Source organism: Silurus aristotelis, assembly GCF_946808225.1.
Source record: "Silurus aristotelis genome assembly, chromosome: 9".
In the NCBI taxonomy this organism is placed as follows: Eukaryota; Metazoa; Chordata; class Actinopteri; order Siluriformes; family Siluridae; genus Silurus; species Silurus aristotelis.
The window spans coordinates 20,131,906-20,157,890 of record NC_139582.1 but is presented as its reverse complement, the minus strand read 5'-3'; the positions used below and the strand labels follow the sequence as shown (position 1 = coordinate 20,157,890).

The 25,985-nt window shown below is 39.7% G+C and overlaps 1 protein-coding gene across 1 annotated transcript; it reads left to right on the top strand.

Moving 5' to 3' along the window:
* Nucleotides 1–301: 301 nt before the first annotated feature.
* Nucleotides 302–24,702, top strand: greb1 (growth regulating estrogen receptor binding 1). Its single transcript, XM_083550769.1, has 32 exons — nucleotides 302–466; nucleotides 6,154–6,312; nucleotides 7,048–7,155; nucleotides 7,467–7,643; nucleotides 8,161–8,343; nucleotides 10,183–10,308; nucleotides 10,408–10,533; nucleotides 11,147–11,269; nucleotides 11,662–11,775; nucleotides 11,893–12,078; nucleotides 12,707–13,057; nucleotides 13,464–13,592; nucleotides 13,765–13,866; nucleotides 13,941–14,138; nucleotides 14,264–14,444; nucleotides 14,523–14,712; nucleotides 15,204–15,340; nucleotides 15,840–16,182; nucleotides 16,276–16,391; nucleotides 17,060–17,265; nucleotides 17,785–18,227; nucleotides 19,089–19,191; nucleotides 19,270–19,425; nucleotides 19,542–19,678; nucleotides 19,774–19,935; nucleotides 20,045–20,249; nucleotides 20,579–20,741; nucleotides 21,823–22,044; nucleotides 22,252–22,387; nucleotides 22,761–22,961; nucleotides 23,344–23,482; nucleotides 24,405–24,702. The coding sequence occupies exons 2-32, from the start codon at nucleotides 6,156–6,158 to the stop codon at nucleotides 24,566–24,568; spliced, it is 5,484 nt and encodes a 1,827-aa protein (XP_083406895.1). The 5' UTR covers nucleotides 302–466; nucleotides 6,154–6,155; the 3' UTR covers nucleotides 24,569–24,702.
* The last annotated feature ends 1,283 nt before the right edge of the window (nucleotides 24,703–25,985 follow it).

Here is a 25,985-nt window from a genome sequence, read left to right as displayed (position 1 = left end):
TCTATCTATCTATCTATCTATCTATCTATCTATCTCTCTATCTATCTATCTATCTATCTATCTATCTATCTATCTATCTATCTATCTATCTATCTATCTATCTATCTATCTATCTATCTATTCATTCATTCATTCATTCATTCATTCAGCTTTGCTCGAATAACCAAACGTACTACTCTTTTCAGAAGGCACCCTCGGCCGAGTTGGTATCTTCCGCTCGTGTGTAATGATTATTCATGGAAGATACCATGTTCGTAATGTAGGAGGGGGTTCGTCATAGCAGTCCGAGGCTGGCCGCTCGTTACTGTTACTGTTACGCATCCCGGCGCTCAGGGCGCACAGCAGAGACGCACAGAAGACCCGCAGCTCGCACAGCGCTATGTGAACCACGGGCTGTTCTCTTCCACACACACACACACACACACACAGGACTATTTCAGCGGATTGTTAGGCTCACTGAGTGGAGGTAAGTTTGATTTTGTGCGTTTGATTGGATCGATATCGGAAATGAATGCTCTGCACACAGACAGTGTAAATGTTCTCTCACTCCACTGAGGCTGAAAACTTATCCTGCACTTTGTCCTAAAAGCCTTAGAACAAACAAACACCCCAGAGTGAAACACGACCTGTTTTTATTCTAAGGAAATGCCCAGTGCGCACTGAAATATCGCTTCATTTTGGATATAATCTTAAACAGCGCACAGAACAGTGTGTGTGTGTGGGTGTGTGAGTGTGGGTGGGTGTTTATATATCACTTCTAATAATCTGATATATCAGCTGGTGAAAAAAAATCCGATGTAGGGCCCCATAATAATTGACTTATAATGTGTATAACTTATACACATTATAAGTCAATAATAATAATAATAATAATAATAATAAATAATAATTGACATAATTTGTATAAGTTATTCATCATTGACTCAGCAGGTTCATTATGTCTAATATCTGAGTGTCATTGGATACGATTCTTTTATTTAGTGTTTGTCCACTACATTGTTGGTTCATCCTTATGAGAATAATTCAACCTTCTCCTGGACAGACAACACAAACAAGGACCAGTTTTTATTTTCAGCTGCTTCCAAGGACAACCCAGGAGTTCATCACTTAAAACTTAGAGCTTTGCATTCAACATTAGTCATTATGGATGAAACAGCTAGAACGGGATATGAAGTGTGTGCTGGGTTGTAAGTGTACTGTACACTTTGGGGATTTGAATCGCAGGGGATGTCGAAATACTTCTGATTTCAGATGAATAAGGTACGTTTCAGGATCACGGTGTGGAAGGCATCTGAGACTGTTACTCTCCCTGTTTGTGTGTGTTTCAGATATATGTTTGCTATTTGCAACTTTTTATGAAATAATAAATAAATATATAGGATTGTCAAGTCAAGTTTATTTCTATAGCACTTTTCACAACAGACATTGTCTCAAAGCAGCTTTACAGAAATTAACAGTGAAGGTGAATGGTGTGTTTATCTCTGATGAGCAGCCGTGGCGACTGTGGCAAGGAAAAACTCCCTTAGATGTTATGAGGAAGAAACCTTGAGAGGAACCAGACTCAAAAGGGGAACCCATCCTCATTTGGGTGACATCAAGTGTGTGATTATAGTATTTAAACAATACAGAACACTGGAGAGTGAGAACTAACATGAGCACTGGAGTGTAAGATTATGAGTAATGTTCTTTCTATAGTCTTATACAGTCATTGTGGTTATAAAACTAGGAGCTACCGAGCAACTCATAAAATAGTTAAAATGGTCAAAAAGTAAAAAAGGATTGCATGTATGAAGGAATATTCGTTTCCATGACTGTATTCATGCTTACACCAATTATAAACTGGCGTTAACAAATAAAAATGAGACAGCTCGTAAAACCTTCTTACAGAAAAAATAAATACTTAAAAAAAATCATTAAATAAAATCGTTCTGGAGGCTGATCTGAATCTGAAAATGTATAGGTGTGGTGCTGTTATGTGGCAGACAGGTTGCCAGGTCTTTGTGCCTTCTGCTCAAATCCCTCATCTCTTTCTCCCTCCTTTTTTTTTCTTTCATTCTTCACGTACTTTGCTATACTTAGCTGATATTATAGAACATCCCTTAAAGCACATCAGTGTTTACTGACAGCGCGTATAATCCTACTAAACATGCAGCGGAGATCCCGCTGTGGGTGTGGGGTGTGGGATGTGCTGGGGTATCTGAAAGCAACAAGCCAGCCCTGAAATGTGATCTTTTCGCTGGAGTGCAGAGGCCGAAGGTTAAAGGTGGTGAGAAGAATGAGTTGGGGTTATCTTCCCAGTCCTATAAGTCTCTTACTGGCCATTGAGCCGCTGGCTAGACCACGGCACAGCAGATTAAAGCTCTACCCAAACATTGTTATCTGGACCTGACCTTTAACCTGTTGCTCTGGGCCATGTGAAAAGTAGGAATGGGTGAAAGCATTGATTTTTTTTTTTTTTGATCTTTTGACAACTTGTATTGTGATACTAAGTGTACTTTTTGTATTTGAAATGCACCCATTTGTGTGTGTTGGTTGCGGCACTGACATATAGAAGGAAATACTGTTGTTGTTGTTTTTTTTTGGACTCCTGTTCCCAGCTTTTCCACAAATCATTGGCTCTGTGTTTTTTATGTTGTTAGTCTAGAGCAGAGAATGCCGAGAATTAGTCAGACCACCCCCCACAAACCAATCACACCATTCTTCTAGAGGCAAAAATTCTTTTAAGACTGACCTCCCCCTCTTTGCACTTTTGTAGCCAGTGAAAGTTCCCGATTGGGAAATAGCCAGATTCAGGTGCTGCTACTTTGTGGTTTTTAAGGTTTTATTGGGAAATTAAAATCTCCACATGAAAGATTATTTCACAGTTGGTTCGAATGACTTCACTGTAATAGTATAATTGGCAGAAAAAGTGTCAATTAAATGTAAATTGTAAAACTGCTGCGTTAACATTTGCATGTAGATTTTGTATATATACAGTATGTTACCTTTTTAATGTACAAATGCGTTTATATGGGAGCTTTAGGTCCTGATCTTTATTTCAAAAGAATGTCTGAGAGAGAAAGGGGGGGGGGGGGGGGGATCACAGTCTTTGAGAACAGGAGGTCATAAATACAGCCACAATGGTGGGGTTCAGTGGCCTGGGAGGAGCAGAGGGGAGATGAAAGGCCTCATCACCCCCATGTAAGGAAGATGTGCCGGGGAGGTCAGGGCTGGGGGGGACATCCTCAATCCTATCGACACTTCCTCCATTATCTCTATTTGCATCTCTTTATTTCACAGACGGTGCCCATCAGGAAGGCTTGAAAAGTCTGGACAGTGGTCTGCAGACAGATCCAGAGCTCCTGCACTCACTGAAAAAATAGGAATTTATAGAAAGTCTTGGCTAAGGGATAAATCTGTATATAAAAAACTGAAAATCCAGGAGCTGGATGGGTTTTTTTATTTATTTTTTCTAGTTGGGAAAGTTATTCATTGGCATTGGGAACATTTAAAGTTCTCTAGAAATAATTTTTAGTTCTTTGTACAGCTCTACAATTAAACATTGTAGGCAGGGCGAGTTTTACTGATGAAGCAGAGATTAACATGTTTAGCATATGACAGATTTTAAGCTAAAAACTCAGATAAAACTCCAAAACACAAATACAAGTAAATATCATATAGGAGGGGTTTTTTTGTTTTGTTTTTTTGGCGGCTGCCTTATTGTGTACCTGCATAAAAAAAAATCTTCATGTTCAGTCCATTGTTTTGAATATAAGGTATATTTTTCAGTTTTTTGTAATACTTCTACAAGTTTATTTTGATTTCAGGTATTTATCTTACATTTGTGTTATTCATACAACTGTGCAGCAGAGTGGTTAAGGGTCTTTTTTTGTAATCTATATTAATTCTGGTTTATTAACAGCAAAGAAAAGATAACGAATAAAGAAGTGGTCGATGTTGTGACAGTTATTTGCCTGGCTGTAGGCAGTTAGATTCGCTGCAGCCACCTCTGACATTAACTGTTGTTTACCGTAGGAAAGATCATGCTGTTCTCTCTCTCTCTCTCTCTCTCTCTTCAGCCCTCTCTCTCTCTCTCTCTCTCTCTCTCTCTCTCTCTCTCTCTCTCTCTCTCTCTCTCTCTCTCTCTCTTTCTCTCTCTCTCTCACCCCTCCCTTTCTCTCATTCAGGTCAGAACGCCCTGACATTTAGTCAGGATTGCTTCATTGGAAACCATGACCAAATTAACTGCTTCTGTTGATCTCTCAAGAGGAAGTTAAGCTCCTGCAGGCGAAATCCTGACAAAAATACGCTTTTCAAATGGCCGAGCAAATAGCAGAGATGCTTTAAACCAATTCCCTGCCTGTGATAACTCATCAGAAATGCATCATATTTATTAGGCAGAGAAAGAGGCAGGCTGACTCATCTTTTTTGCAGGCCGACGATGCTTTTGTATCCTCAAATAAACTTTTGGAAGGGACCATGCATTTACAAAGATCCAGAATACTAAACGCTTTTCCCATGTGCGGTTGGGATTGATTGTAAATTGTGGATAAAAACAAGATACGCGCATTATATTACATGCAAAGTCGAGGGGAGGTTAATATGTAAATGCAATTTTGTGTGTGTGTGTGTGTGTGTGGGTGTCAGAAAAGTTAAAAAGACATTTTCTTAAATATAGCACCAACATTAGGCACTGAGATGAGTTTGGAATGTCCACAGAACACAATATGAATAAATTACAAGTGTAGACATTGGTGTGTTTCTAGATAATTGTATATTCTATATGTGCATGTATATGTACAGTGCCACTAGATACGGTTACCATCATACTTCATGGTTGGGATTCGGGAATGTAGAGCTTGGTTTTCTCCAAAACATAAAACCTTTCATTTACACCAAAATGCAGAGTTTGGATTCATCTGTCCACAGAGCATTCTTCCATTAGGCTTCTGGCATGTCCATGTGATATACTAAAGTAATCGATGAATGTATTTCAGGTTTTAGAAATGCTTTAGAAAAAGAAATTCTAGACCACTGTCTGTATCAAACTCTGCACAGAGTGACAAGTCCACATATAGGTGTGGTATATCAAGTAGACCATTCATCAGCCTTCACAAATGAAATGCATGCTCTCTGGGAATATGAATTATCTCATGCAATCATTTTAGGCTGCTGTGAATGGCATTTTAGATGTAAAGTCCATGGAGCCTTATTTTTGTGGGTGTTTGATAAGTTCCTCTTTGGAGTCTATGGAAAAAAGGCTTGATATATGAACGTGTATAGTGATGTAGTCACGAAATGTAATCTATTGATTAGTGTTCAAAAACACAAATGTCCCTCTGTTTTCGTGTCACTGAGGACGACTTTCTATGTAATTTATTTTAGTAGGAAGTATTTTTGGTGCCTCCGCCAATGTTTTCTTTCTGCCTCTGGATACCACAGATGCTGTATTGTTTCACTTGTTATTCACTTGCACCATTACTCACTAGATTTTATCCTTGTAAGCCATACGATATTATAAACCGTCAGTTGTTCCTTCCCGTCAAAATACAAAAACCACACGTTTATTACAGTATAACTCTACACCTAACCCTAACAGTATATTTTCTACCTTATTATCTGATAAAAAGGAAGAGAAAAAGATTACTTTTGGCATTTCTGTCAGCATTACTCATGATCCTCTTAAGTCGTGCTGAGTGACACAAAAAAGAGAGAAACTCGTGTCCATGAACACGAATCAATAGAATAAAGTTCGTGACTATATCGCGAAATGCCGTTAGACTGTGTTGAAATGTGTGATGGTGTCTGAATGGAAGGACATGGACAAGGGGATAAGGGGAAAAACAAAAAGTAGTAAAAGGTGGATTCATATCACACAGATCACAGTGGTCATCATCCAGAAGATATGTTACTTGTGAATTATCTATTAAATATTTTTAACCTTGTTTTATTATCTGGACTATTTCTCCATACTGGAGACATCACTGTTTATCATATGTTGCTTTTGAAAAATACATTCTGTTCTAAGCTGAGCTCTCACACTGTCAGATATTTATTTATCAGCCTATCGCTTTCATCTCTTCTTTTTTTCTTTTTGATTTGGTCAGAAAATGTTCTCTTGCACTGTTCTGGCTCACACTTCATGTTTATTTTCACCTTCTTTTTTTTTTTAAGAGATGGGAAACTCATATGCAGGCCAGCTGCGCACCACACGTTTCGAAGAGGTCCTGCACTATTCCATCGAGGCGTCCCTGCGCTCCAACAGCGTAGTGCCCAGACCAGTTTTCTCTCAGCTGTATCTAGAACCAGAGCAGAGGCCCAACTCTCAAGAAGGTAAAGGTCTCTTCTTGTGTTAGAAAAGGTTGCTTGCTCTAATCTTTACGTGAGACCAATTACGGACTGGAATGATGGAGCTGAGACTGTCAGAGTCAAAATTTACAGGGCATGAAGAAAACCTTAGGGTTTATGTCTCTGTGTATTTTCTATTGTTTATCAGGGGCAGAATGGTACATTTCTTTTTTGTGTAGAGATTTTTTGTGTAACGATTTTTCTGCAACTACAATAGGTACATTTACAGATAGTGGAATTGTGTTACATCCATAGTGCCCATAAGGTGGATAAAGGTGCAAACCGGAGTAAACTGGAGATCCCAGATTAAACCCAGATTAAACATTCTGTATTAAAAATCAAATGGCTCATGGAAATATTCCACAACATGTAGTTTATACCAAATACTCACAGCTTTTTTTATACTATTGTTTATTGCCCAGTTGCTTATTATCACCCTCCTGGCAAACCCTAATAGGCGACCACTGTGAAAGTTGGTTTAACGATCAGAGTGACTTTTCTGACCTGCTTCATATTCTCATGAGGGCCATTAAAGTATTAATGAGTACAACACATCATTAATACAGCAACATCAGTAGAGACGATAAGTTATTTTAAACATGCGTAAAAGCTATTATAATATATATTATATTCACTCAAAGTAAATTATCACATATTAAACCCCATTGATGTTATGCCATATGGTGAGTAACTTCACAAATGTATATGTTTCTACACCAGGCCAAATGGAAAATGGGGAAGATGAGGATGAGGATGGCTCAGAGCCCAACAGTCCTCCTATTCCATATCAGATAAAGCTTGCTCCAGAAGGTTCCTGCAATACTGATGGTAAGAGCACCAGCAATGTATGGAATGATTTGCGCTTGATTCCAAAAGAGAGGAATCAAAGAAACACTAGAATCATCACAGTGTGTCACGACTCTCATATGAGAATGTGAAAACAGCCTGACTGTACAGTCCTTTGTTCAAAATGCAGTGTTTTACGCCAAATATCAAATATATCCAGAGGACAGTGTGTTTTTGAAATATAATTTTGCAGTGCAATATGTGACAACTCAGTAGATTTGAACAGTATTTGAAGAGTATATTTATTCAATAAAGCTCCATATCCACTGTTCTGCTATCCGGGTGTTTCTCAGGATTCTGTCAAGCAGGCGAAGACCTGCGATTGACCTCAATGCCTACTGAAAATTTGGACGTGCCACCGGGATTTCTGCTGGTCGGGGCCAAATCTCCTAGTATTCCTGGCCACATACTGGTGTGTGCAGTGGATCGACGTTTTCTCCCGGATGAACATGGACGCAATGCACTTTTAGGTAGGTTAGTGGTCAAAATGCAGCCCTTCGTTACTTTATTTCTGGGGTTCTTGGTGTCATTGCTGGAAATGTCTCAGTAATGTGAGAATTCTAGCAGTATAAAAACATTTCACCTATGAAAATATATATATATAATGTGACATGATCAAGCAGCCTGGTCAGATTTTTCAGACCGATTTTCATTGACTCACTGCTCACAATCATGTAGCTGTTTAATATATTTTGCAGTATAAATGTGGAGAGATTGAATAAGAGAGGGAGTGCAGTTTAGATACAAGCCCAGGCATCTAAGTCAGGGCTCCATAGCCAAGTGCATTTAGACCTGTGCTTTTGAAAAAAAAATACATTTGAAGCCATTCAGGTACGATTCATGTCATCTTTAAATTGACTCAGCTCTCTTGATCTCTGTGGAAACTTGGCTTGATTTGGTTTGATACGCATCCAAAAATTCCAATTTGGTGGACACGAGAGGTTGATAAATGTATTTGCAATAATATAATTTCTACTTGGCATTCAGGCTTCTCAGGGAACTGCATGGGCTGCGGTGAGAAAGGATTCCGCTACTTCACCGAGTTCTCAAACCACATCAACCTGAAGCTTACCACGCAGCCCAAGAAACAGAAGCACTTAAAATATCATCTTCTCCGCAATGCACAGGGGGTGCTGGTCAAGGGTCCACTCATCTGCTGGAAAGGAATTGGTAAACCATTCACAAGCATGTAGAGTAGAATTATTGTGAGGTGATAGAAGGATGAATAAAATGAAGCTATAGCCTTAATGTTATGTTTCAAATCCAGGACCTGGCTTTTAGAATAGCAGGTCTGAACTCACCTGGAGAAAGGAGAGATTAGCTTCAAGTCTGATCTCTTCTCATTAGTCGAAAAGCTCTTTATTCCCTTGCTTGGTTTATGGCTTGTTTTGGCAAAATACCCATAATTCAAAGCCACAACCCAAGTAAACATTTTCCGTAATCATGTACCAGAGATGGAAAGAGTAATAAAATATTCCACTCAAGTAAAAGTACTTCTAATTTTAATTTAAATTTTCTAATTTCTAAATTTTACTTAAGTACAAGTAAAGTTACCAGTCTAAAAATCTACTCAAGTAAAAGTAAAAAGTAGCTAATTTAAAATTTACTTTTGCTTTTAAAACAGCAAAGATGGTGTGGGGGATTCTAATGTAGTTAACAAAAGGACAAGGAGATATAAGTCTCAAATTTGTTTTCAATCGAAGGACCACCTTTACAAATTAAAGTGCATTAACAAAAATAAATATATACAGTGGAACCCCGATGTACGAGAGGAATTCGTTCCTGAAAACTGCTCGTGTCCTCATATGCTTGTACTCGCATGTTAATTTTTCCATAAGAATGAATGTAAAAGCAATTAATCCGTTCCCAGACCTCAGGCGATTGCTTATTTCAGCCTTTAAAAAAATGTTATTTACATTTACATTTGCGGCATTTAGCAGACGCCCTTATCCAGAGCGACGTACAAAAGTGCTTTAAATCTCTAGTAATAAATAAATCTACACTGGTACGCAAGATTACAAACTTAATATAAATATAACTCGAATTCTACAAACTTGGAAAGTGCTAATTTAGGTATTTCAGGAAGAGGTAGGTCTTTAGTCGTCGCTTAAAGATAATCAGGGACTCTGCTGTACGGACATCTAGGGGAAGTTCATTCCACCACCTCGGTGCCAGAACAGAGAAGAGCCTTGAAGTGTATGTTATGCCTCATTTAACACAGCAAATATACTTGTAACAAAGTATAAACATAAAAAGTAATACATTATAATAAAAATTACATAAATAACTATAAAGAAATGATAAAATGTAATGATAAATGAACTTTAGAGTACTGTACTGTACTTACATGGTGTTGTAGTGGTTGATGGTGAGGGTGAGATGATGTGGGGGATAAACATAAAAAGTACTGGAACTTCAAACGGATTGGCAACCCTTTCTTCATGTATGTTCCAGGCAGCCATATAAGCTGCTTCTGTTCCAACCAGGAAGTGTCCTTCAATAGCTTTCTCTGCTGGGCCACTCACATACTTGGTTATTCTTTTTACAAACGTCTTTCCAGCCCTATCACTACACTTCTTTGGACCCATGATGCTACAGTGAAATTAAAAAACAGACAAAAAGCACAATATACACACAAGAGAACGATGAGAATGCACTCAGAACAATGTCTATTAAGCGACTGAGCATAAAGCGTGGGGACGGAGGTGACAAACGGCGAGCAGAATGCGTGACTGGATCTGATCTTCCCGAAATATGCTCGTATTCCTACAAAGATTTTTACTAGTAAAACCGCTTATACACCGATACACCGGGGTTGAACCAGTGATTTGCTCATATCTGTGAGTTAATGCTGTGTCTACAGATTTAAATATATGTTTCTGTATATATTTTGATGATGGTGAATGAAACAATTCATCGGGATTTGCTGAAATAGTTGCATTTGAAGGATTATGAAATAGTAATGAGTGTTGGTAGGTGTAGTAACAGGTTTTTGATATCTGTGTGTAGATAGCCGCATTAGACAGACCTCCTCACATGTCTCTGGGGGTCTAGAGGAGCAGCCGTCCGGTCCTGTAACAAGCAACACGCTGCCTAATTCAGGACATGTAGGTCTAAGCACAGCCAACTGCACAGGTATAGTGATGCATTTAGTAAAGTACTGAGATTGTATTAATGGATACTGTTGGTTTAATGTTGGGTTGATTTTCCTGCTGGATTTGGACTGCTTTACAGATCTGAACACACATCTCCAGGTATCTGAAACCTCTCCTCCAATGATCAATGGCAACCATGTTGCAGCATCCCAGCAGCCTCTGCACCAGCCAGGCCTGGTCACCAACGGCCCAGGAAGATCTACAGGTAAAGGTACTTTAATGCTAAAACAAAAGGTTTTTCCATGTGCCAGGGAAAGTACAACCAACAGTTATTTATGAGCCTATCAGAAGTGAGTAATGGGAGTGGGGTGGGGATGGGGGTTTCACTTCCCATAACACCTCCATGAAAGAGATTCCCCTACCCTAAAATACTTTAGGAAGAACCTCAGCTGTATTGTCTAGTCCTTTTGCTCCTGCGCTTTTGTATCAGCAACATGTGGCGTAATAAAAGGTCTTCCCTCTCAGTGTAACACCTCCATAAATACTGCGGTTTGTCCTTTATACTTGGTGTTTTGCGCTCAACATGTCTATAAAATGCAAATATTCTTTTGTGACATGTGGATTCGAGTGCAGTTTAACAAACAGTATCTTCACATTTGTGACCCTGAAACAAAGGAGGAGCTCACGCACACACACACAAATACATGCATGCATCTAGGCTAATTAACATACAATTAAGAAAAGTGCTTCCTGTCAGCCATATATTCGTCATTTCCAAATACGAATGTCGTGATTGATCACATGATGTCTTAACGCTAGAACTGAAGATAAAAATGATGAGACTGCACAAGAATAAAATGTTCACTCTCCACTTCAAGGATCTATGGCAAACACAGGACCACCCAAAAAGAGACACAAGGGCTGGTCCCCGGAAGCCGCAGGACACACCGAAGTAAGCAGTAGACCTGTGGCCTCCAACCCAGTCAATGGCACGAAATCAGGTACAAACCCATTTAATTCTATTCTCCTAACCAGATACCTAAAAGGTTCAAACATGTTTTAAGCCTATTGTTTAGGCTTAATGACTCTGTTGCACTCAGAAAAGCTCCTGTTGGGGATAGTTGTATTTTTTAGAGCTCTTTGTGTCTCATTAGACCTAGAATACAGTGTCCCCAGTCAGTGGGTCACCTGGAAAGGAAAGCACACCATGGAAACAAAAATAAATCAAAACACTTAAATATAGAAACGCTTAGGGATTGAAACTTGAGTTAAAAAGAAAAGAGTGCGCTTTTAGGAGTTTGTGTTCCTGTCATTATTAGATTGTTAATCCAGTAATCCATTTTTGTCAATTGTATGCTATTAAACCTACATTGTTGCATTGCATGTGTGGCAGACATTGGAACGTCTGTGTCTCAAGGGTCTTCACCCTCCATTCTCCCAGAGGAGTCTGTTTCAGTGCCTAATAATCTGCTACAGACCTGTGGATTGCAGCCAGTTATCTTTAAAGGTGAGAGTGTCTTCACAAATACATAAAAACATGAATGTGGTTTAAGGAAGATTTTCTCTGCTTTTTTTCTCTCCATTTATGAAGGTAACAAAAACGGTATGTGCAATGTTCATGTAGGGCATGGGGATCTGCCGCGTCTGTGTGGAAACACAAGCGAAGTGTTGGTAAACGGGTGGCTGCAGGCATGCTACAGAAGTTCCCAGAACCTCCCACGTGTTTATGAGCAGTATGGAGCCACCTCCATCCAGCCGCTCTCCACTGAGATGCAGGTCCTGCTGACTGTCTACTATCTGGTACAGCTGGGTGAGAAAGAAATCGCTTTTTGAAAGCATGTAATAACATTGAAGATTCATGTAAAGCAGCTACTGATAGAATGGAATACCTGATGCAACCTATAACGATGCAGTGCAATGCCATTTCGATTCGATTCAACACAAAGCGATTCAATGTAATGGATAAAATATGATGCAATTACCATTGAATCATAATTCAATATGGTACAGACAGTTTGTTTTTATTTGTTTAGTTCTGACAGACAGCAAATCATAAATTTACTTCACAGTCAGGTTTTTGTAGGTCAAAAAAAATTTTAATGAAATAAAGCCAGGAAAACCATTCATTTCCAGTTCTGTCTCTAGAAAGATGCAGCTCTACCTCTGCCATGTTAATCTATATCCTATGTGACTTTTTTTTTTACCGATGCATATATGTTAGTGCATCATGATTTGAATGCTAACTTGCATCCAATGCACACTTTTTTCACATCTATGCATCACATTGTTAACTTTAATACAGATGCATATATATATATATATATATATATATATATATATATATATATATATATATATATATATATATATATATATATATATATATATATATATATATATACATATTGTGCAGTGTATAATCATGTGTCTGATCTTAGGCCCAGACCAGATACCCCTGATGGAAGACCTGGAGCAGATTCTCATGCGTTCTTGGCGCGAGTCACACCTGACAGAAATTCGTCAGTACCAGCAAAGTCATGCCCAGTTTCCTGCCCCACTGCCTGGCCTGGCACAGCCCCTAACTTCCTCTCAGCTTCCTTGGCTGGCCAAGCTAGCCACTAGCTCCTCTGGTGACGCCGTTCTAGTGTTGGATACAGCACCCTCACTGTCCGAGGCACTGGCAGACATCTTCCGGAGGCTAATGGAGGGCAAGCTTAGTCACACACATTTTGTGGTGATCATTTGCATGGGCAGGAGCCAAGATACTGAGTCCTGCATAGTGGTCACAGGTAATTGGTTGATCTGCATTACACATATCTTTACTGAGATGATCTGGCTATAAAGTCACTTCCAATGACGTCCCAAGTGTAGTGGGGTTTCTTTTGTCTCTCATATAAATCCTACCTGACTGCCCTCATTAATTAATAGCACAGTCCTTTAGGGCTTTCTACATGCCAGGGAAAACCTAATTATGTCCTTCTCTGGATCCCCTTAAGACTTATACACTGAGATTGACTGTCTTGAAAAAAATTGCCTTCATCATAGATAAATCATAGAAAAAGTTTCTAAAGCACTGTTGACTGTAACCCCTTGACTGGTTACCCTAAAGAATAGCATATATGTATACTGTTTATAGTACAGAGTATTATACAATACAAAGGTGATAGTAAGCTGTACATCAATGTTTCTCAACAGGGAAGCACCAGGCACGGGCACTTGCCGAGAGTATGCTCTCCCCAAGCGAATGTGTGAAAGAAATCAGTCAGGAGCTTTCCTCTGGAATGAGTGCTGAATTAGATGCTTATGTTAGCTCCCTCGGTCCAGGTATGGATGCTTTGATTATTTGAATGCCTACTTATTTGCCTAAATTAGGACAATTATTCTAGAGTCTAGACAATGAGTCTAGAGTCTAGACAACGAGTCTAGAGTCTAAACAATAAGTCTAGAGAAAAAAGTTGTCAACATGTCTTTTTGTGTGGCCAATGGCTTCATTCAGATGGAAATGTAGAGAGTTTGCTGGAGAAAGTCAACGCAGAGACGTACCACCCGTCAGGTCAGGCACCTGGAAAGGAAACCCTTTTAGAAGCCATGTGCACAGGTGAAACACGTGTGATTAAGTTGCCTTAACATATTATAGGTGGAACCAATTTATTGAACAATCTCCCTTCACAGAATATCGGGTTCAGTGGCACGAGATTCGACCCATTCAGCTAGCAGTGGCACGAAAGCTGTTGTCCCATGTGTGTGCCATTGCTGACTCCAGCACCCACAACTTGGATCTTGGCTCTTTTGACAAGGTTGAGTTCTTAATTTGTGTGCCTCCTTCAGAGGTGACTTTCCAGCAAGTGGTTCTTCACCTGTGGAACTCAGGTAGGTGAAAGAGTTCTCATTCTTACTTGCATATACACTTTAAATTACATTGATTTCAATTAATTGATAGTTGGTAACATTTGTAAGACCTTGTCTTACATGTTCTCTTTTGTTATTTATGCAAGGGGTCCTTCAAGAATTAGGCATGGACCAGGACTGTTTGTCCACGAAGGATGCTGAGCAGTATGTGATCAAATTGGATCAGGCTGCTGCAGCTAAGATCAACAGTCTCATTCAGAAATCTAAGCTGAACCCGTATACCCTTTTTATACTGGTGCACGATCATGCACACTGGGACGTCAGGAGGTAATGGTGCTTTTCTATCTGCTCTTTGTCCAATTCTCGTTTACATCATTAAAAACTCTTTCGATCTGTATTTTGCAGTGAGCAGACTGGGAGGGGGGGTGGCTTGTCTGGCTTAGGACTGGTGGACAGTCTGTTGAACTGCAGGCATATTCAAGAGGCACCCAATGTCCTGATTCTCCATGTGACCTCCTTCCCTTTTGCCCTGCAGACCCAATATACACGTATCAGCCCCTATAATGAAATCCATTGGCCATCAGCATTCAACAATGTAAGAACGACAACACTGTTTGGCCAAAACTATACACCCATATGCCTGGAATTTTTATTTTTTTTTAAGTTGTTTTTTTACTGGAGCTGAAAGATGAAAAATATGATCCACCATGGCAAAGCCCACAGGCCTTGACCTCAGCTTGATTGAAGCCTCTGAAATGCAGAATGTGACGGTGCACCATTCCTTGTCACGTGACGTCAGTGCCTGGCATCGCATGACATCAGTGCCTGACCTTATTCATGCTCTTGTAGATGAATAAGAATGAATTCCTTGTACATTACCATCTACATTCAGAAACCCTCCAATGAGAATGGAGCCTGTTAATGGGGCGCCTACTTTGTAATAGGATATTCAGAAAGCATACTTTATGCGTGTACTGGGCAGGTGTCCGAATACATTTGCTCATATATTATATAAGGAAGCATTTAAAAAAAAAATAAATAAATAAATAAATACTCTAGTAAGTTGTGCTGTATGTTTTTGCATAGGATGTGGATCTGTACCAGGAAAAAACTAAATACTTTGGCGTGTCTGAGCTGCTGGAATCCACTCGCTCAGGAAGCGGTTTGCCTCTGCTGCGCTTTGACAGTTCATTTGAGAGCATGGTCACTGCCCTAGAAGAAAGGTAACAAACATCAGTGCTTTTTTTCACCAACAATGTCAGATTGATGCAACAGCTTTATTGTCACATATTTAAAGCTACACTGTTGATTCTGAAGGCAGATTTCTATGACCCTGAAATCACATGATGGCTGAAATCTGATTGGATAAAAAACTAACATAAACATACACTACTGGATGCAGTGTAACCGGGAGAAAAGCTATGAATGGAAGAGAATTGACAATTGGAAATATTTTTTTATACATATTCATGTATAATTCTAATTGTGTTTAGAACAGCAGAGAAGGTCTTGCTGGCCCTGACGGCCCATCACTGGCACATTCACAAACTTTATTATACAAAGCCATTTTGTGTGTCTGGTTTAAACGAAGTTCCTTTTATGATCACAAATATCATGATTTTATTTCAGAAATTTGGTTCTCCTTTAGTAAATGTGAGATAAAAATTCTAGACTTTTATCTCTTTTTTTTTACTCATACTGATTCTTTATTTCCTTTTTCAGGTTTCCAAAACTGCACAGCTCTGTAATCCGTACTCAGGTGCTTCTCCAGCACTATTCTGTGGCTTTGTTAGCTGCTGCCAGAGGTCAGGTCCAGTTGCAGAAACACACCTCTGTTGAAACGCTGGAGATAGTTCAGTGTCTGCTGGGGTCGACACAACGCTGCTCAAGCCACCATGGCTACATGCTCCTACTGCGTATACCTTTCCCATGTCTGGCAGCACTGGCACATCAGCGCCTGTGTCACATCCGTGATCGCCTGGGCCTCCACAAGCACTTTGAAATTGTGCTGGGAGACCCCACGTCGGGGATCATTGTGGGCAAGCACTTCCTGAGCCAGCTAAGGGTATCTATACATGTACTGGGAATAGTAATTGGTTTTCTGTATTTGATGGTTTGATAGCCAGATGCTGATCATGCATGGGTTACATGTGTGTAGGTATGGCTGAAGATCCAGGACCCAGACTGGACCCCTCGCACATACCTAGATTTAGAGGCTTTGCCTTGCATCCTCATCTTTACTGGCATGGATCCAATGGGAGAGTCATTGCCAAGGTACATAACCTTCATCTGTCTGCTTCAGGGAAAGAATCATTCCAATAAAACTATTTGTAATGCTTGGCATGTTTATACTTCACAACTGTATCATAAAAGGATCATTTTTACATAGTACATATATTAGCATATATTATTATATATACTGAATCAATCCACCTTAAAATACCATCATTACGATCCCACAGCTATAGAAACCATCAATATTATACAGAGCGCTGCATCACAGACAGGTATCTCGTGCAGGGAGAATGAATGCCATTAATAAAGCAGGAAACACATTTACCACAATTTATCAGGTCTCCTTTCACTGCAGCTACACCTGCACCACCATCTCTAGCAGAAGCATTAATATTGACATCATAAATTGATAGTTCATAGACCACAAAAACACGAAGGCAATGGTATGTTTTTATGCAAATTCTACAGGGAAAATGCGCAACCGTATAAATGGTTATTGAAAAAGCTTAACAACTGTTTTAATCTGTTTTGGTCGACCTTTCCTGATGACGTCCAGCTTTTCTTGAAAAGTCCGTCTTGAAAAAGGCTTTGTAAATGTATCTGAGACCTAAACAAGTTCTCCTGCAGTAAATGTGGGAAAAAATTCTCAGCTACTGGATGGTCTGGGTTGCTCATTTTCTTCCCTTTTTTCATTTTGGGCTTCTTAGGTCTTTGAAGTACTGTGATGAGCGTGTAATAAGCTGCTGCGCTCTGCAGCGCACAGCTCTGGAGCAGGAACTCGGTCTGGCTGCGTATTTGGTGCGTGTCGAGGAGCAGAGGCAGCATGGGCCGAGAGCGTCTAGCGAGCCGTCTGAGAGCGAGCCTGATAAACTCAGCAGCACCGACAACGAGGAGGAAGAGTCCGTAGCAGATGGTCAGTTAATTGGCCTGCCTGAGCAGCACATTCTTTCGAAACATTCTTTCTGTCAATCTTAGACGAATCTAGAAAGTGCTATAATATTCACTTTGAATGTAGCTGAAGGATTTGGAGTAGAACTCAAACATCTGAACTCATGTGACATATGATTTATTAGATCCCAATTTTCTGCAAGGTCAAGGTCAAGGACTGGTCCATCACAGCCTGATGGACCAGTCAAGTTTTTAACCACTCATAAATAAAAAGGAACGACTAATTTTACAAAATTCGGTCAAAGGATGATGTTTAATTTTTGAAATGTAGTGAAGTAAAAGAAAAAGTCATCCCTAATAGAAACAAATTCAGTAAAGAACAGATACGTGAAAAAGCTACTGAAGTACAGTTATGAATTACATTTACTTCCTTACTGTCCCCCACTGCATACCATCTAGACATCTTGTGATTTTTTTTGAAGACCGTTGTTTGTAATAGCATGTTTCTAACGTGCATCCTCTCCTGCTCCTTCTGGACCTGCAGTGAGGAGTGCCGTCCCTGGCCAAGATACCTCTCAGCAAACCCAGGACGAATTGTCTCCTAGCAAACCGAGCCGTTCCTCAAAATCCACCTCTCCTGACTCCTTGTCATCGTCGCAGACCTCTTCACAGCGTTACTGCTGCGCCTGGGCGCGCAACATGAACAGGCCACCGGTTGTTCTTCTCCCCAAAACTTTGTATGACCTGATCACCACTGTCGACGCCAGTGGCCTGCCCAAGCCAATGTCCTTCCTCCCACACCCGTGTGTAGAGTGGGCCACCGCTTTCAGGCCCCTTCTCAGCAAAATGATGACGTGCACAGAGCAGTCTTTGTACTACAGGCAGTGGACTGCCCCCAAACCTCAGCACATGGACAGCAGCAATTGGACAGAGGGACGCACGGACAACTTTCATCCTCGCAGGCTGCTCCTCAGTGGGCCACCTCAAGTAAGCAACAGTGCTATATGATCAGGAATTAATAATATAATTGTATATATAGTAAAATATTATATATTATATATAATTATTAGTAAATGCACTATATTTCTATTATTTATAAGTGAACAATAATATGGTAACCACTGCTGCTACATGAATATGACGTATCACAACACCACACTAACTAAGGCGTGTCCTGAGAGTCACATAGAATAGAGATTAACATGGCAGAGGTAGAGCTGCATCTTCCTGGAGGAAGAACAATAAAAGAATGTCTGGTTTTATTTTATAATAATTGTATGATTTGCTTTCTGTCTGAACCAAAGGAATAAAAACGTACCATATTGAATTGCATAGCATTGAATATTTTGTTCCATTGCATCCCACTGCATCGCAATTGGGGTAAATCATATTGAATCGGTAGCTGCTTCATATGTGTCTTTAATGTTATGTATCATTGGGCCTCAGTTATTTAGATGCACTTATTCTTAATGCTAATCAGTAAGATGTGGATGTCACAATGGGTGCTTGAAAATTATTATGGGGAAATTGTCTAAGCAGTTAACAGAAAAATCAGGGTTCCCTGTTGGTCTAGTGGTCAGGATGTGGCGTTCTCACCGCTGCGGCCCGGGTTTCAATTACCGGTCAGGGAACCAACCCCAGCCATTAGGGTTGCAGTGCACTCTTAGTGCCGGTCCCAAGCCCGGATAAATGGGAAGGGTTGTGTTAGGAAGGGCGTCCAGCGTAAAAACGTGCCAAATCGAACACGCGGATCCCGAATACGGATGATCCGCTGTGGTGACTCCTAATTCGGAGAAGCCGAAAGAAAGTTTAGTGAACAGAAAAATCAAATGTACTGCATGTCTGCAGGTTGGAAAAACTGGGGCATATCTGCAGTTCCTGGGCATTCTCTCTCGAATGCTGATACGGCTCATGGAGGTGGACATTTTTGATGAAGTGGACATCAACTACAGTGAGTAGATAACCTCATAAGATCTGAAATTTTGATGATTCTAAAAGCATATGTACATGGTGTGTAACTTCTCTACAGATTGCAAATCTGAGATGGTGAAGTATCATTCAGCTGTTGCATCATGGCCTAATGCTGACACCATAAGAGGGATGCCTTTTGACTTTACCATCCATGACCCCAAATACGAGGACATCAGTTCCATTTACTCCCCTGACTTTACTCCAAATGTGGAAGGTAAGAAAAACAAGGCAGAATGTAGTCTGTCATCGTCATTTTGGGTTTTTTGTGGCCAAAATACAGTGTCATATAGTAACTGTTTGATTCAGGAATCGCTTTTCTTTTTGAAAAAGGAAACCCCCGACGTCAGGGGGACGTGTACCTTCGTCGTCGTACAGCCCGGATAAAACTCTCCAAGTACGCAGCATATAATACATACCATCACTGTGAGCAATGCCATCAGTACATGGGATTCAACCCTCGATACCAGGTAAGATCACCTGGTAATTAGCAACCAAATCAATATGTGGGCATTATGTTCCAATATTTTTAAATATTCTGGGGTTTTTTTGTGTTTTTGTGCAGCTGTGTGAGTCTACCCTGCATGCCTTTACCTTCTCCCATCTGCTGCTTGGGGAGGAAATACAGCTCTATTTCATAATCCCCAAATCCAAAGAGCATCACTTCGCCTTCAGCCAACCAGGAGGCCAGCTTGAGAGCATGAGACTGCCCCTTACTTCTGATTGGGTATGGATTATAATAAACAATAAATTTTAGCTTCTAATATCCACAAATCCATAAATAAAAAAAATAAAAAACATTTAAGGAACGTAAAAGGAGTTTTATCTGTTCACAGAATCCTGATTGTATAAAGAGTCCGATATTTACACCCACCACGGGGCGGCATGAGCATGGCCTCTTTAACTTGTATCACGCCATGGACGGAGCCTCGCACCTGCACATCCTGGTCATCAAAGAATACGAGATGGCGGTTTATAAGAAATACTGGCCCAATCACATCATGCTGGTCCTGCCCACCATTTTTAACGGAACGGGAATAGGTAACCGAAGTTGCTTCATTTTCAAATGAAACGTTGCCTCACAATACGAGCTGGTATCTCAGTGGTCAAGGTGCTGGGTTTCTGACAGAAAGGTCGGGAGTTCAAGAAACGGTATCGCCACACAGCCACTCTTGGGCTCTTATGCAAGGCCCTTAACCCTCTGTGTTCCAGGGGTGCTGTATCATGTGTGACCCTGCACTCACACTTTCATTAAGCTGGGATATGCGAAGAAAGAATTTCGCTGTATTGCATATGTAACAAATAAAGGCTATTCTATTTAAAATTTTAAAGTTAAATCTTTTACTGTTTTGTTTTTCCCTATCTCACAGGAGCAGCCCATTTCCTCATTAAAGAGTTGTCTTATCATAACCTGGAGCTGGAGCGCAGTCGAAGAGTGGAGCACGGAAGTCGTCCTCAGGACGTCTGGCCCTTCATCGTCCTGGCAGATGACTCCTGTGTCATGTGGAACAGTGTGGACATTGACCCCAAAAGGTGCTTTTATGGGTCCTCTGCTAAATTAGAAATAATAGCAAAATACTTATGTCTTAAAATGAAAGGTGCGCTAGTAAGGATCATTTACCTTTATTGGCATTTATTAGTAGTAGTAGTATCGTAATGTAGTCAGTCTATTTGAGACCAAGATGGCGGCGCGTACACATCTCGAGGCTCAGCATCTTTCTAGATTTGTTGTAACTTCTGACTATATTGCACTACTAAATTCCAATCATATTTATTATGTAAGTACTGTATCATACAGACCTTTATATACACTATATGGACAAAAGTATTGGAACACCTGACCTGGAGGTGAGCTGGAGGTTCACAATTGTATAGGACGTCTTTGGATGTGGTATAATACAATTTTGCAATTACTTGAACTTGGAAACCCAAAATGCACAAAGATGGTTTGGAGAGGAAGATCTTAAGCAGCCCGCTTTATAGCTCTGACCTCAATCCTACTGAACACTTTTGAGATGAATTGGAACACTTGACTGCACCCCAGGCCTCCTCACTTCACCTACATCAGTACCCGCCTTTACTAACACCCTTGTGAACACAAATGTAAACAAGCACATTCCAAAATCTAGTGAACCAGATTAGTGGAGGGAATTAGAAGAGCACATTGGGACTAAATGTGGCACATACCATACATATGACCAGGTGCACCTTTTGCCAATATAGTGCATGTACATATGTATGTCATGTTATTTAAGAGTGTTATCTTCTTGACATGTCGTATCCTCTGCATAATCTTTGCAGTTACTTAGTACTGTGTTTTACTAAATGTACCATATCTTATTACCTCCTGCATCTTCTGTACATTAATCACTCTCACCCCTGTACATATGAACCCATACCCTTATTTACCACATCGCTATTTATTGCAAATAGGACAATTGTGCACTGGTTAGATGCTAACTGCATTTCATTGGCTCTTTACATATACACAAAAACAATCAAATCTATGTTTCCCAAATCAGAGCAAGACTTGCATTGATATAAGCATTTATAACGTCTTTGATCTGGCTTGTTTATGTTCTTGAGCGTGCCATTTGTTTTTTTGCACTTTCAGTGGAACCGCCGGACCAGAGAGGAACGTGTCACTAAAGCAGGTGCTGCAGCACATGGAGTCGTCCCCAGATATCACTCAGTATGGCCTGTGTGGTCTGAGGAAGTGGTCAAGCCATGGAGCAGGCCTTGGACAAAGGAGAGAGCCCTTCTCACGAGGACACCTACATGATTTCCTGCTTCTCAATGTCGATCTCACTCAGGATGTGCAGTACAATCAAAACCGGTGAGCTGCTGGGTTCCCTTTTGAGTCTGGGAGTTTTTCCCTTGCTCATTGGGAATAAGCTTAGAACGAACAAAACTTTTAGGCATGAAACTCTACATTCTAACTTTATACCCTATTTATCTTTGTAAAGCTGCTATGGGACAATATTGTTAAAATATCAAGAAATAACAAGGAAACCTGGTTTTCTTCCATCTCTTCCTTCTCCAGATTTACGTGCGACGATGTAGACTTCAACCTTCGTGTCCACAGCGCTGGCCTTCTAATTTGCCGTTTTAACAACTTTAGCGTGATGAAGAAGCAGATCGCCATCGGAGGATATCGTACATTCATCATCAAGACCAAGGTCGGTACTGCAGTTTATTACTTTGAGAAAAAAACAGAAACAAAGGGCACTTAGCCCGATACATTTTATAGTTTAAAGGTTTATAATTTGAAATTCTTATCTTTTTTTAATTTCCTTTTCATTCATAATAGTTTAAAACTAACCAAAGAAACTAAAATAAAAATGCTACATCCACTCCAGTCTAATTGCAGATAATGCAGGCAGAGGTGTTTCAATTTTTCTTTTTTCATATGACGTTACCCACCATACAATTTATAATTAATTAGCTGTAACGACTTTTCATTACATTTTATAAAGAGTTTCTTCAAAATAAGAATTGGAACTGAACTGGACGCTAATGACGTGTATAATTGGTACAATATATCTCTCACAGATGACTGATGTACCAACCACAGTGCAGCCATCTCAATATATCTGTGCTCCAGATAGCAAGCATCTGTTCTTGGCTACACCAGGTCAGCTTCTGCTGGAGAAATACCTCCAACACACAAGTCAGCGTCTTTTCCCTCTCAGCACCGGCAATTACAGCCATCCGCTCCTTTCTGTCGACTGCTACCTGAACCTGGGCCCTGAGGTAGGCCGAAGTCCCTCCTGAGTTCTGAATAGCAATATATATCTCACATATATTTGTAGCGCATGGGATCAGAGACAAGCAACTGAAAGATGAATACATAGTCTTTTAGTATTTCTTCAATCCTGGTCATAATCTAAAGCGAGAGTCTAAACACTGCTGGACTTTCGGGATCTTACTAGGAAAGTTCTATTACACAAAAAAAATTCAAAAAGGGAAGGATACTGCTACTTAAATACACCATGTGACACCATGTGATGCTCATTTGGACTCCTGGATGTTCTTGGAACTAATAATAAAATTAAACCAACTTGAAATATACACCATATTAGCCATCGACAATCACACTCTGATGTGTGTGTATGTGTGTGTGTGTGTTTCTCAGGTAACCGTGTGTTTTGTCAGCCCAAGACCACACTCCGTAAACATCAACACAACTGGTTTGTCCTTCAGCGGCCTCCTGCTTTACTTTTGTGACTCTTTCGTCACACCAGGATTCCTTAAGAAGTTCCAGTTTCTAAAAGGTAAAATGCAAAAATAATAATATAAAACAGGACTGTTTAATACTGTTTACATTTATTTTCAATAATCCACTCAGTAATCCTAACTGTCTGCTGTAGTCTAGCTGAACCAAACCAGTTATGGATCTTGATAAATGGAAGATCTTGAGATGAATGTGAACGCTGACTGCACCCTCACCTCACCCTACATCCGTACTTGACTTTACTAAAGCCCTTGTGCCTGAATGAGCACACAACCACACTCAAAAATCTAGTGGAACATCTTCACAGCAGAGGTTCATATAGAGACTAAATGTGGAATAGGATGTTCGAAAAATACATACCAATCTTATGGATAATGAATAAAAAAAATAATTAAAAAAAGGTTATTGTGACTTTTCTCACACTTTTCTCAGAATTTCTCAGAAAGAAAAAAATCAGAATAGAGAGAAAAAACCTCAACTACATTTATGATTCAATATATGTACCTTGTACTCCACAATATTTTAATTAACAATGAAAGTTACCAATTACATTTTGCAAAGCAGAATTTTTTATACATTTTTTTTTTTTACCACTGCTGGCCTGATTTACAGCCCCAAAAGAGCGAGAATAAAAACTTTGAGAACCAACTTGTCTGAGACTGAGAGGTGCATCAGATCCCAGTCAGCTCCAAATATTAGTTTTTTCTTTATGGAAAATGATTAACTTTCATTTCACTTGTCCATTGAACAATTCTGCTTTGGGACGTGTTCATTTACTGAAGATACCTTTTTAGTGAAAAGGCAGTAAGGTATCTATACTTTTACAAAAGGTATGATTTTCAGGTATTCTTTACACCTCTGGAAAATATAACGTGTCATATGGTGTCCTCATACTTTTGGCCCAAGTCCACAAGACTTTGCAAAGCCACTGAGAGTTTCCTGTCATTTCTTCATGTTTATAGGTGCGACCCTGTGCGTGATCTGCCCGAACCGCAGTGCTCTTCGCCAGACAGTGGTGCGGCTCGAGCTGGAGGACGAGTGGAGATTCCGGCTGAGCGACGAGTTTCAAACGGCCAACACCAAAGAGGACCAGCCACTCTTCTTCCTCACAGGAACACACATCTGACTTAGGATTGCTGGCTTTACCTTCATGTACCTAAACGTGTATAGAATGAATTAGAAGTCCTGTACACTTGCGCTGGTGTTATCGATTTTGGTTTCGTGTTATTTTTCTTCTCTTAAATTCTCCTGCATAAAAATCTATTTCTTTTTTTTGCATTTTTTCAGTTGCAAATATGTATATGAAAATGTATATTTATTACCATAACAGTAACACAACTTCTGTCTTCTATTATACATTTCTTTTATTATTAATGACAGGAAAATCGTCATTAATAAAATTGTCAAAACCCATCGAATGTTTTTGCAGAGGATATTTTGTAGAGACAGGATATTTTTGTATATAGTTTTTTTTTTCTTTCAGGAAATTGTGCCTCTGTACAGCTGTATTAAAGTTTCGCTTCTTCATCAGGGTTGCTTCTGTAGTATTTGTTCAGTTCTTGCTAATGAACTGTAGAGGGCAGTAGAATGTATTCATTTCTAGCTCCTACCAAGTTTATTTTGTACTGTATAAAGAAATGACTTTATTAAAATGTCTTTTTGCTTAGTTCTTAATTAATATATTAATGTTTCAAATTAATGCTGTATATCAAAACAGAATACCAATACACAGTGGTGTTCATGGAATATACCATGTTTCTAAAGTTGCTGGTCTGTAAGGAAGTGTACACTCTACACAGCTCTGTTGTCAGATTTTAAGTAAGAGCAAATGATTAATAATAAAGTAACATACAGGAATAACACGAAAACTTTGATTAGATATTTTTGGATGTATCTGTTCTATGGAGATTAGGTGCCATCCAGATGAAGATGGGTTCTCATCTGAGTATGGTTCCTCCCAAGGATTCTTCCCCATTCCCTTTTCAGGGAGTTTTACTTTGCCACTGTTACTACTGTCTTGCTCATTAGAGAAACATTAGATTGGTGTGCATTAGAGTAACTTTTGATTCTTTTCACATATGTTGATTCAGCAAAAAAATAAAATATGAGCATTATAGCCATAATAAATCACAGTACTTTGGATAGTACATTTGAAGGTAAATACCTTTGTACATTTACACTGTACATTTAAGTGAAAGTTTAAAGTACATGTCCACCACTGGTTTGGGGCTCCTAATTCAAGTGAAGGGAAAATAGGATGTATGTTCTATACAATAGTGTGCCTTCACCTTTGTGCGAACAGTTTGGGGAAAAACCACATATGGCTGGATAACTGATGCATATTTATGATCCAACACAAAGACACAATTTTAACAGGAATATCTACAGTGAAGCAAAGTACAACGTTACTTAATAAGTTTTAAATGAGACTCCATATTTGCATAGATTTAGCACTAATCCTACAGACATTTCAGAACATTTTGTCCTCGTTCGCTTTTGTATGTTGGATAAGTGTTGAATTAATGTCCTTTAAATAGCTGCCA

What these genes read in the sequence shown, in the direction of transcription:
- greb1 (XM_083550769.1), top strand. Translation starts at nt 6,156, where the DNA reads ATGGGAAACTCATATGCAGGCCAGCTGCGCACCACACGTTTCGAAGAG. An exon ending in ACTTCCTGAGCCAGCTAAGG is followed by an intron (nt 16,183 to 16,275) that starts GTATCTATACAT and finishes ACATGTGTGTAG; the next exon opens with GTATGGCTGAAGATCCAGGA. An exon ending in GTGGACATTGACCCCAAAAG is followed by an intron (nt 20,742 to 21,822) that starts GTGCTTTTATGG and finishes TTGCACTTTCAG; the next exon opens with TGGAACCGCCGGACCAGAGA.